General features: G+C 44.5%; 3 protein-coding genes across 8 annotated transcripts; all 3 read right to left on the bottom strand.

Annotated features, from left to right (window-relative positions):
- Positions 1–266: 266 nt before the first annotated feature.
- Positions 267–3,767, bottom strand: LOC112900951 (wall-associated receptor kinase 1-like). Of its 5 annotated transcripts, none has more exons than XM_025969724.1 (4): positions 3,601–3,767; positions 2,043–2,947; positions 1,775–1,942; positions 267–1,611 (listed from the first exon to the last, which is right to left on the bottom strand). In XM_025969724.1, the coding sequence occupies exons 2-4, from the start codon at positions 2,932–2,934 to the stop codon at positions 386–388; spliced, it is 2,286 nt and encodes a 761-aa protein (XP_025825509.1). In that variant the 5' UTR covers positions 2,935–2,947; positions 3,601–3,767; the 3' UTR covers positions 267–385. The 5 variants fall into 5 exon arrangements, with proteins under 5 accessions (XP_025825509.1, XP_025825511.1, XP_025825512.1 ...); XM_025969726.1 differs by having other exon boundaries at positions 2,043–2,977; XM_025969727.1 differs by having other exon boundaries at positions 2,043–3,047.
- A 1,910-nt stretch (positions 3,768–5,677) lies between these two features.
- On the bottom strand, positions 5,678–8,355 carry LOC112900952 (wall-associated receptor kinase 1-like). Of its 2 annotated transcripts, none has more exons than XM_025969730.1 (3): positions 7,446–8,355; positions 7,207–7,350; positions 5,678–7,019 (listed from the first exon to the last, which is right to left on the bottom strand). In XM_025969730.1, exons 1-3 carry the CDS (start codon positions 8,338–8,340, stop codon positions 5,797–5,799), a joined length of 2,262 nt encoding a protein of 753 aa, XP_025825515.1. In that variant the 5' UTR covers positions 8,341–8,355; the 3' UTR covers positions 5,678–5,796. The 2 variants fall into 2 exon arrangements, with proteins under 2 accessions (XP_025825515.1, XP_025825514.1); XM_025969729.1 differs by having other exon boundaries at positions 7,183–7,350.
- Positions 8,356–10,953: 2,598 nt separating this feature from the next.
- LOC112900955 (putative wall-associated receptor kinase-like 16) lies at positions 10,954–12,114 on the bottom strand. Its single transcript, XM_025969735.1, has one exon. The coding sequence runs from the start codon at positions 11,971–11,973 to the stop codon at positions 11,047–11,049; it is 927 nt and encodes a 308-aa protein (XP_025825520.1). The 5' UTR covers positions 11,974–12,114; the 3' UTR covers positions 10,954–11,046.
- Positions 12,115–12,442: the final 328 nt, after the last annotated feature.

Raw genomic sequence — 12,442 nt, forward strand, 5'->3', positions numbered from 1 at the left:
TAGGGTATTACGCATCTTGCGGCCCGAACCTGTCTAAGTTTTGTGTTCCTTGCACCTTCGAATTCCTGACCTCGGCGTCTCCTCACCTAAACTTACCACCTTGGGTATACCCCTCGGTGGGCAGCCGGTAAAATACCGACGGTGTATGCATATAATGGCGTGCATACCGAGGAATCCTTGCGAAGGGTCCTCCTTAGTCATTGTGCCAAGATGAAATAAGTCTATTAAATGAATGAAAGAATTATACATAAAAGATTAGGAACGCGGGACTCAATCAATCAAATAAGATTAAGTTCCTCCTTATTATATTTGCAGTATACGAAAGTATAAGAACACAACAACCAATCAGAACACATAAAACATCCATATGTAATGCCGACACAATCTACCGCGGCACGCATGAGGACAACACAGACTCCTGCTCTAGGCTGTACCAGCGCGAGACGTGATTACTAGCAGCAGCCACCGGAATCGCACCGTTGATCATGTTGGCTCCTACTGCTTCACGACGACGGGTCACTTCGTCGTCCCTCCTCTTCCTCGAAGCAACGCCTTGACGGGCCCTCAGCATCTGCAACCTCATCTCCACGTCCTTCATGGTAGGCCTCTCTTCTCGTGTCAAGCTGAGGCACTCCTCAGCCAGCCGAGCCATACTCATAATCGCTTCCTCGCTTGCTTCCTCCAAAATTTCCCTGTCAACTACCTCATCGAGTGGCCTCTTCCCCAACTCCTCAAAGAAAAAACTCGACAAGTTTTGCCTCTCACCGTTCCCATTCTCAATGATTGGTTTCTTCCTTGTCAATAATTCGAGAAGTATGACACCGAAACTGTAAACATCGCTCTTCTCGTTGAGCTGGCCGGTGTGGTAGTATTCTGGGTCCAAGTATCCAAACGTGCCCTGCACGGCGGTGACCAAATGCGTTTGATCAATTGGGATTGACTTCGATGCACCAAAGTCTGAAACCTTTGCTGTGTAGCTGTCGTTCAGAAGTATGTTCATGCACTTGATGTCTCTATGCAGAATGGCCATCGAAGCCGCTGAATGTAGGTATGCCAACGCGCCGGCGACCTCGACGGCAATCCTTAGGCGCTCCTCCCAAGATAATGGTAGCAAGATGCCATTTTGCTCACATTGCAGGAGGTCGTACAAAGTGCCGTTGGAGATGAACTCGTAGACAAGTAGAGGCACCTCAGTCTCGAGGCAGCATCCATGGAGCTTCACCACATTCCGGTGGTTGATCTGGGAGAGTATGGCCACCTCGTTGATGAACTGCTCGATCTCGATGCTTTCTTTAACTTTTGATCTCTTGATAGCCACCACACGCTGGTCACTCAGGATGCCCTTGTAGACCGTGCCGTGGCCGCCGCGGCCGACCACACGTGTCTGATCAAAGTTGTTGGTTGCCTTCTCTAGCTCGTTAAGAGAGAATATCTTCGTGCCATCACTAGCATTATGGTCCAAAGATACCAGCTGTTCTAGGAGAATTCCTTTGTTCTTCCGGAAATATATCTTCCTAAGCCTTTTCTGAACAATTCTCTGCCACCTCCGAGTAAGAACAGCAACAATTGCAGCGAGAAACAGAATGCCACCGGCACTGCTTAGTGTAACACCTGCATTGGGTAAACAACCCATTTAATTCCTGAGTCACGGATGCAGTAACCAACTATTTAGTTCTATAATTTGAACGATCATAGCTGGATATACTTTTGCGATAAGCTCGTATTTCATTAAGAGGAGGGATCATAGCTGGATATAGAAAAGATAGAAGCTAACTTTCTAGCTTGGTGAGGATGTTACCAATTATTAGGCTGGTATCAAGGTCGCAACTATTGTTTTGCTCCGAAAACTTAAGTCCTACTCGACACGAACATCGGTATCCTCCTATTGTGTTGTGGCAAACACCTCCTGAAGGGCATGGGCTCTTCTTGCACTCATCAGTATCTGCAAAAAGATGAGCAAAAAAGATAATAATAGATACAATGTTCAAATATTGAAATTGTACAAAGATATTGAATTTTTAGCACATTTGTTAGTTTGTTACCATGACATCCGTCTGGAAGATATGGGTTGCCTTCGTAACCTTGGGAGCAATTGCATAGGTAGCCTGGCCCATTTCTGGAGTCGACACACCCGCTATATCTGCTGAGGCATGCGTAGGTGCCCGTCTTGTTCAGTTTGGCTTCTTCACACCCCAACGACATCGTCCCGTTTCTTATCGCCCAGTCCATCACCACGGGTGCTCGCCCGGTGTTTGTGTCGTTGAACTTGGTTGTGCTGAGGTACGCGATGCTGAAATTGAATGCCTCCACCTCCATCAGCATGGCGTAGCTGCAGCGGCTGAAACTCGAAATTTGGCTTGTGTTGAAACCACTGTCGAAGCTGACCTCGTAGTAGTCCATCCCCTTGGGTATCGCTGTCTGGCAGCAGCCCATGCCGGAGCAGGATCCGTTTGTTAAGTCTGTCAGATTCCGGCACGTTGAGACGCACCCACTCTGGTAGGATGTACCGTTCTTGTCTTTGATGTAGGTGAGGGTATTGCACCCTATGACCGTGAACTTGTTGTGGACATCTGAGAACCGATACGGGGAAAGACTTACATCATAATACCAAATATGAGCCTCCATCTTACCGGAGGAGCTGTAGCAGTACGTAGAGATGCGGTTCAGCTCCCGGATCGTGCTATTAATCAAGGAAATGTTGAGCAGCTCCACATTTCCGAGGAATGGCTTGTAGACACCACGTTGGACCTCCTTGCATCTGGCATTAAAGCCTGTCGACAGCGAGCAGTTGTCACCGATGCCAAACGGGTACGGAATGTCAACTTCGCCACACTTTGTTTGGCATTCAGGGCCAGGAATTGCAACAACGGGGCCGCGCTGTGCCGCCAGCAGAAGCACAAGTCCAAGGCCAAGCAGTAGAAAGTGCACTTCCATTTATACTCCTGGACTGGATAACTAGAAAGTAGAAACCATGATACTGCAACGATCAGCAGAATCAGAGGATTCCATATAAAGCAACTATGTTCTGCTTTGTGTATACATCTACACTAAATTGAAGTCCCAACATTAACCGCTTAAAAAAATTATGCAGAAAAATGTTCACACATGCTCCGAAACAAAAAGATCGGTGAAAAAAAGGTACATCTGCTTTGTTTATTTTCTCTCTCCTCTAAACCTGAAAATTATTATTTTGATGAACATAGTGTCTTGTAGTAAATATCCAAACTTAAAAAGTATCTATTGGCGAATACAAGATTGAGTAGTGTCCAACAGCAAAGGCAACAATAAAGAGTGTCCAACAGAAAATTTACCCTATAATGAATTCCTTGTGGAATTAGTTAATTGCTCAAAGAAATGCCTACAGAAAGCTTGGTTTTGCAAAACAATAACCTGCTTTAAAGCTGGGTTAGTGTCTAGGGAGTATAAGAGTAGTGTTCATCTAATTTCTTTGGCATCTGAAAAATCTAACATCAACCTTCATGTGCAGATAAATGAAGTAAGGAACTAATGGGAAGAGCACCAATAAACTAAACAAACTTAGTAGAAGCGGCATGAAATAGTAAGGGAGTTCGTTCAGCTTTCATCGAGTAATATATGTACCTTAGCTTTGCAGAGAGGTTATGAGTCTTATCTTCACCGGAACGCGGAGCTGCCGACAGAAACTTATCAACTGAACCTCTGGAGATTGCTTCAGTTGTTTGTTCTAACAAAAGAAGACACCCCTATGTGTGTGTTTGGGTTAGATGGGGTATATAGGAAGAACACATCCGCATTACTGTACAGGTTGTCGCGAGCGAGCCAAGACACAGCAGCAGGGACGGGGTCTTGCCAATAAGTCTCGAGACTTTGTCGTTTGCGAGGGTCTGCAATTATTCCCTCTGGTACTCCGCAGCGAGAACAAACCAGCAGATAGCAAAATCTTAGTGGTGGATAAAAATGTATACCTAATAATGCCAAATCTTAGCCTCTCATTTCTCAGATAAAGGAATGACATTATTTGGCCTCTCATTCTGTGATGACCAAAAATAAATAGAAGCCAGCAGCTTCTCATTTTTTTAGGGCGCCAGCAAGCAGCCTCATTCTGCTTGTCTCTTTAATCTGGTTCTCTTCTTCGTACATACTTTCTCCGGTCATAATGTGGATTTTGGTATAAACTTATACCTTAATAATTTGGTGCTAATAAAATTTGACCAACTAAAATTGCTTATCGCAGTAAGCTAGCCAGCCTTTCCTTGATTTGGCCATCATGTCATATAATTCCCAACACTTTATGGGTACTAACCGTAAATGTACTCGCGCTTTATATTTGCTGCTCAGAGGAGAAAGTGATGTGAACTCTTTTGAAGATGAAGCTGAGTTTTAGACCTACACAACCTTCGGACGCTTGCCTGTGAAGTTTGGAGTTTTCGTTTCCAGAATAAGCTGTATGACCCTGATAATCTTTATAGTCTTTTAATTATCTTTTCGTGATGCTGTTGCTGATTATTCACTGATAAACTCACTATATGTATAAAATTTGGTCCTGACATACATATAGTTATGCATTTTATTTTATTCTTAAAAACTGGGTGTGGCATATATATATATATATATATATATATATATAAAGGTCGAAGAGCGCATCCCGCGGCCTATGTTCCTTGGGAGATAGAACACCACATCAGAGACTGAGTCTTACCGCTAGAAAGTCTCTAGAAACTTCGTTGCCAGCGAAAGAGTACAAGGCCTGCTATTAAATATTCCTTCAAGTACTACGCGGAAACTAATAAAAGGATAACAACACGCTGGCTTTGGAATTAACCTTGTGGGATTAAAAAAGATTGGCCTGGATAACCTCCCTTTTGTGACCAGTTCAACACTGTTTCTTAAAAAAAAAATCAAAACCACCTGCAGGTATTGACGAACAAATCAAGGCATGTATTCTTTCAAACTCAATTCCACGGAATAGTTCTTCGAGGAGTTGTCTAGAACTAGAAAGAAACTCATGCACTAAACATGTTTGAGCTTTAGTCTTTTTTATGATTTCGCTGGACTTTTGGTACGCCCTCGTTCATATGTCTTATTTGGTTTGAGAAACTACATAATCTAAAATAGAATGGTCAATTATGCTGGGGCCATATTAGAAATTCTATTGGAATGAACTGATCCATGTTATTAAGTTAACCATATGTTTAGAGGTACAATTATGTTATTAAGTTAACCATAAGAACGTCATGCATTGCAACGGAGAGCAGCCGACACTAAGCACTATTTTGGTCAAAACTTTGCTATGGGAATAGAGGGGGCATCATCTTAACTCCCTAGAGATAACATCAATCGTCATTGGTGAGTACGGCATATGCTCCTCTTTATTTTTTAATAATTTTCAGGACCACTGCACAGTCATTATAAATTAGGAGATAAGAATTTCAACAGGTCCCTCCATTCTCGTTTTATTTTCCAAAACTAAATATTTTTCTCTTTTAATAATCCTATTTGAGTTGTCATCTCAAAAATAACCCAAGCGACAATTTTAGTTCTCGGGCTGAGTAACTCCTCTAGAAAATATATTGGTGCATGCATATAATGGCGTGCATACCGAGGAATCCTCGCGAAAGGTTCTCCTTAGTCATTGTGCCAAGATGAAATAAGGCTATTAAAAAAATATAAGAATTATACATAAAAGATTAGGAACGTGGGACTCAATCAATCAAATAAGATTAAGTTCCTCCTTATTATATTTGCAGTATACGAAAGTATAAGAACACAACAACCAATCAGAACACATAAAACATCCATATGTAATGCCGACACAATCTACCGCGGCACGCATGACAACACAAACTCCTGCTCTAGGCTGTACCAGCGCGAGCCGTGATTACTAGCAGCAGCCACCGGAATCGCACCGTTGATCATGTTGGCTCCTACTGCTTCACGACGACGGGTCACTTCGTCGTCCCTCCTCTTCCTCGAAGCAACGCCTTGACGGGCCCTCAGCATCTGCAACCTCATCTCCACGTCCTTCATGGTAGGCCTCTCTTCTCGTGTCAAGCTGAGGCACTCCTCAGCCAGCCGAGCCATACTCATAATCGCTTCCTCGCTTGCTTCCTCCAAAATTTCCCTGTCAACTACCTCATCGAGTGGCCTCTTCCCCAACTCCTCAAAGAAAAAACTCGACAAGTTTTGCCTCTCACCGTTCCCATTCTCAATGATTGGTTTCTTCCTTGTCAATAATTCGAGAAGTATGACACCGAAACTGTAAACATCGCTCTTCTCGTTGAGCTGGCCGGTGTGGTAGTATTCTGGGTCCAAGTATCCAAACGTGCCCTGCACGGCGGTGACCAAATGCGTTTGATCAATTGGGATTGACTTCGATGCACCAAAGTCTGAAACCTTTGCTGTGTAGCTGTCGTTCAGAAGTATGTTCATGCACTTGATGTCTCTATGCAGAATGGCCATCGAAGCCGCTGAATGTAGGTATGCCAACGCGCCGGCGACCTCGACGGCAATCCTTAGGCGCTCCTCCCAAGATAATGGTAGCAAGATGCCATTTTGCTCACATTGCAGGAGGTCGTACAAAGTGCCGTTGGAGATGAACTCGTAGACAAGTAGAGGCACCTCAGTCTCGAGGCAGCATCCATGGAGCTTCACCACATTCCGGTGGTTGATCTGGGAGAGTATGGCCACCTCGTTGATGAACTGCTCGATCTCGATGCTTTCTTTAACTTTTGATCTCTTGATAGCCACCACACGCTGGTCACTCAGGATGCCCTTGTAGACCGTGCCGTGGCCGCCGCGGCCGACCACACGTGTCTGATCAAAGTTGTTGGTTGCCTTCTCTAGCTCGTTAAGAGAGAATATCTTCGTGCCATCACTAGCATTATGGTCCAAAGATACCAGCTGTTCTAGGAGAATTCCTTTGTTCTTCCGGAAATATATCTTCCTAAGCCTTTTCTGAACAATTCTCTGCCACCTCCGAGTAAGAACAGCAACAATTGCAGCGAGAAACAGAATGCCACCGGCACTGCTTAGTGTAACACCTGCATTGGGTAAACAACCCATTTAATTCCTGAGTCACGGATGCAGTAACCAACTATTTAGTTCTATAATTTGAACGATCATAGCTGGATATACTTTTGCGATAAGCTCGTATTTCATTAAGAGGAGGGATCATAGCTGGATATAGAAAAGATAGAAGCTAACTTTCTAGCTTGGTGAGGATGTTACCAATTATTAGGCTGGTATCAAGGTCGCAACTATTGTTTTGCTCCGAAAACTTAAGTCCTACTCGACACGAACATCGGTATCCTCCTATTGTGTTGTGGCAAACACCTCCTGAAGGGCATGGGCTCTTCTTGCACTCATCAGTATCTGCAAAAAGATAAGGAAAGCAAATAGCGATAAATACAATGTTTAGATATTGAAATTAAGATATGAAATCTTTAGCATATTTGTTACTTTGTTACCATGACATCCGTCTGGAAGATACGGGTTGCCTTCGTAACCTTTGGTGCAATTGCACAGGTAGCCTGGTCCATTTCTGGGGTTCACACACCCGCTGTTGCTGCTGAGGCATGCGTAGGTGCCCGTCTTGTTCAGTTTGGCTTCCTCACACGACAACGACATCGTCCCGTTTCTTATCGCCCAGTCCATCACCAGGGGTACTCGCCCGGTGTGTGTGTCGTTGAACTTGGTCGTGCTGATGTACGTGGTGCTGAAATTGAACGACTCCGCTTCCATCAGCACGGCGTAGCTGCAGCGGCTGAAATTCCAAATTTGGCTTGTGTTGAAACCACTGTCGAAGCCGACCTCGTAGTAGTGCATCCCCTTGGGTATTGCTGTCTGGCAGCAGCCCATGCCGGAGCAGGATCCGTTTGTTAAGTCTGTCAGATTCTGGCACGTTGAGACGCACCCACTCTGGTAGGCCGTACCGTGCCTGTCTTTGATGTAGGTGAGGGTATTGCACCCTATGACCGTGAACTTGTTGTGGACATCTGAGAACCGATACGGGGAAAGTCTTGCATCGTGCGACCTAATATCGGGCTTCATGAGACGTGAGGACGGGTTGTAGCAGTATGTAGAGATGTGGTTCAGCTCCCGGAGAGTGCCATTAACCAAGGAAATGTTGAGTAGCTCATATTTACCGAGGAATGGCCTGTAGACACCAGGTTGGACCTCCTGGCAGCTGGTGTTAAAGCCTGTCGACAGCGAGCAGTTGTCGCCGATGCCGAACGGGTACGGAATGTCAACCCCGCCACACTTCGTCTGGCATTCAGGGCCAGGAATGGCAACAGCGGGGGCGTGCTGTGCCGCCAAAAGAAGCAGAAATCCCAGGCCAAGCAGTAGAAAGCGCGCTTCCATACTCTTGGCGGATTGGGTAACTAGAAAGTACTAGAAACCATGATACTGCAATGGTCAACTAATTCAGTGGACTCCATATAATACACCTAAGTTCTGCTTTGTGTACATCTACACTAAATTAAAGTCCCAACAAGAATGCTTAAAAAAATTATGCAGAAAAATGTTCACACGTGGTCAAACAAAAGGATAGCTAATAAAAAAGGTACGTCTGGGTTATGGATGTCCCATAATAGTATCTTCAAGCCTGATCCTAGGAATGTTATGCAAGTACAAGACAATTCCGTCAAATTGGTGGTACAGTTTGATTTCTCCGTAAATATTTCGTGCATATATTAGCATACATAACGAATTCCTTGGTGAATTATTTACTTGCTCAAGGAAATGCCTACAGAAAGCTTGGTTTTGCAAAAAAAAAAATCCTGCTTTAAAGCTGGGTTAGTGTCTTGGGAATATAAGAGTAGTGTTCATCAAATTTGTTTGGCATCTGAAAAAATCTAACATCAACCTTCATGTGCAGATAAATGAAGTAATGAACTAAAGGGAAGAGGATTGATAAGTGATAAACTAAACAAACTTTGTAGAAGCGGCATGAGATAGCAAGGGAGTTCGTTCAGCTTTCCTCGAATAGTATATGTACCTTAGCTTTGCGGAGAGGTTATGAGTCTTCTATCTTCACCGGAACGCCGATCGAGCTGCCGAGAGAACTGATCTACTGAACCTCTACAGACACCTCTATGTGTGTCGTTGGATTATATAGGAAGAGCACACCCGTGCTACTTACTGTACGGGTATAGTACGGAACGAGTCAAGTTCAATAACTCTCGAGACTTTGTCGCAAATATTACCAATAGCCTCTAGAGATTGCCGGTGAACGGAGAAAGTTTCAACAAGGTAACTAGTCCGGCAGGCCGGATTCACATTGGCCGGGCTACAACTACTCCCTCTATCTTTAAAAATATCTGTATAGTTTTACCTTTCTACCAAGTCAATATATCTATCTCAATTTTAACTAGAGCTGTAGGTGACCGTGCTGAGCTGACAGTGGGAAACTGGGAAGTCGTTGGGCCGGTATTGCCCAAGCCACAAGGGCTACGGCTACGCCAGCCAACCGAATCAAAGCCATGTGCACAATGCAAGTTTGAACGTACGTTCTCATTCTTCCTGCTAATGCAAGCTACCGGCCGCTGGTCATGCAAGTGGCAACACAACAAGTTTCCCTTTCGTGGCCACGGTATTCCACCGGAAACTGCCCTTTCAGATGTACCACCCACAGTTTTTAAAAAAACAAAACAAAACCATCTGCCGGTATTGACGAACAAGTCAAAGCATGTATTCCTTCAAACTCAGAATTCCACAGAATAGTTCTTCTACAAACTCATGCACTAAACATGTTTGAGCTCGAATCTTTTTTATGACTTCTGCTAGACTTTTGGTACGCCCTTGTTCATATGTCTTATTCGGTTTGAGAAACTACATAATCTAAAATAGAACGGTCAATTATGCTGGGGTCATATTAGAAATTCTAGTGGAATGAACTGATCCCTGTTATTAAGTTAACCATGCATGTTCATGTGTTTAGAGGGACAAGGTGGTAACTGATAAACCCATTTCATTCACCGAATAAAACAAAAATACAACCAGTGAGAGGACAATGAGTCACTCTATTCCTCAGAAGCTCAACCCACCTAACATAAACATGTAGTTCTCCCGCCCCAAATTAGACCACGAATAAAAACCTGTAGTAATGTGGAATCCGAACTCTCGTGTCTCGTCTCCTCAAAAGTTAAAATTACTACCTAACTACATGAGTAATCCACTTTGCTGTGGAAAGTTATGAGTTCGTCTTTTAACAAGTCACCGGAAAGCTGCGAGTTTGAATGCTCTACCTTTTTTCCTCGCAAAAAAAAGAAAGAATGCTCTACCTTTTGCCCAAAGCTGGAAGTCGGAAGCACCGAAGCAGTTGCCACTGATCAAATGCTATTTTGTGTTTTGATTATGTTCTCCTTCGTGGGAGATCAGCGAAACTTCGCTTCCACGTGGAAGAAACTCCCATGAGTCTACAATCTGAAATTCGGCTGCCACACCAACCGCTTTACATGATGAAACAAAACACCTGAGGGGGCACATTTTCACCCTGTTGCATTGCAGACGAGACGACTCTGTCTAGCGTGGCCGTCGCCGGCATCCTGCGGGCATCCAAACACTCCTGTCGGCGCCCATACATGCGGCCGTGAGGTGCGTTGTCTTGGCTGTCTCTGGAGCCAAACGACAAGGTCAGTCAACTAGACGCGGCAGCGGGGTGGGGCGATGGCACTTCGCTATCGCGGTCATGCCTTGCCATGCGACTGCGCCGCGCGATGCAGTAATCTGATGGCTACGGCGACAAGTTTCATCGGTATTGCTTTGCTGCAGAGTCGTCCGGACTCCATACAGCGAGGATCGAGGAGATTTTTGATAGGCAACTGATCTATTTTTGGTGAAATCGGTAGACGGAGCGTAATTGAAGAACCTTTCAACACGCGGCCAAACATCAATCTCGTAGCCACCATGATCCAGGATGTACATATACTGATAAATAGAGTTTATTTGTGTGCCTCAGTGCTGTATTATAGACAATATATAGATTGGAGACCAACTACTAACTCGCAAATGCCCCAGCATGTAGAGGTTTCGATGGACTACAGTTCACTAGGGCATATGCTACCATCACCTCGCATAGTACGAACTGCTTGGGTTCATGGGCAGGTTCTCGCCTTCTTGTGTAGGATACCCAGAGGCAGCACCTTCTTTCTGAAAGCTAGCAGTCGATGCTCCACCGAGAAGGCTTTGAGTCTCCATCTCAGCATCTATTTGTACCCAAGGATGCAGTGAAAGCTTCCTCAACCTACCGAGCTCATCGGCGATTTCCTTCATCGACGGTCTGTTGCTGCCACACATGTCCAGGTAGTGCTTGGCTAGCTCCGCGAGGCCTCTGATCAATTCGTTGCTCTCTTGCCCCTTTACATGGATCGGCAAGACCGCATCAAGATTGTTCTCCTTCATAGCGGACAGGAAATTTGACGACAGGCTTCTTTCCGTTTCAGGCCCATTCAACTTCAGAGGTTCTTGGCCTGTGAGGACCACTAGAAGGATAACACCAAAGCTAAAGACGTCGCTTTTCTCTGTCAGTTGGCATGTTAGCATGTATTCAAGATCCAGGTAGCCACAAGTACCTTGAACCATTGTGACATATTGCTCTTTGTCGGATGGGGCTAGTATGGAGGCTCCAAAATCTGACACTTTGGCCATGTAGTTTTCATCTAAAAGAATATTGGCAGTCTTCACATCACCATGGATGATTGGAGGAGATGTGTACGAGTGTAGGAAATTGAGACCTTCAGCTGCTTCATGAGCAATCCTTAATAAGGTGCTGAATGAGATTTGTAATGCTTGGTTCTTGCCATGGATAAGTTCAAACAGGGTGCCATTTGGGATGAATTCATAGACTAACATTGGAACTTCCACCTCAAGGCAGCAACCCACAAGTTTGACAATATTCTTGTGGTTTATCTGGGAGAGTATTAGCATTTCTTGTCCAAATTCCTTCTTTTGCCTTTCGTCGATAAGTGCACACCGCTTAATCGCAACCGGCATGCTGCCCTTAACTATCCCTTTGTAGACTATTCCATGGCCACCCTTTCCAATTATTCTGCTCTTATCTTAGTTGTTTGTGGCTTGTACAAGTTCAGCTTCGCTAAACACCGTGAAAGCAAGACCTTTTTCTGATCTCCTCCTCTCAAACAGAATCATGCCTCCATGTTGGCTAAAATACTCATGCTTAACTTTGGTCAGTTTCCTCTTTTGAAGGATCATGTATCCGGAGAAGTAGAAAATCACGAGAACAAGAAAGCCAACTTTAACCCCTGCATAACAACATCAGATAAGAGCATTGTTAGAAACCATTCCCCCCTTTCCTATAGAGGCTACAAACCAGTGTCAACTGTCAAGAACTTCGGTTTGCTTTTTCTGAATGACATTTTTTTAATATGGTTTAGCTAGTCGATCTCAGCTCGTTACCTATTATTAACCCGATATCAGGGCTGCATGTATTGCTTTGTTTGGA

Source organism: Panicum hallii, chromosome 7 (assembly GCF_002211085.1).
Source record: "Panicum hallii strain FIL2 chromosome 7, PHallii_v3.1, whole genome shotgun sequence".
NCBI classification, from domain to species: domain Eukaryota; kingdom Viridiplantae; phylum Streptophyta; class Magnoliopsida; order Poales; family Poaceae; genus Panicum; species Panicum hallii.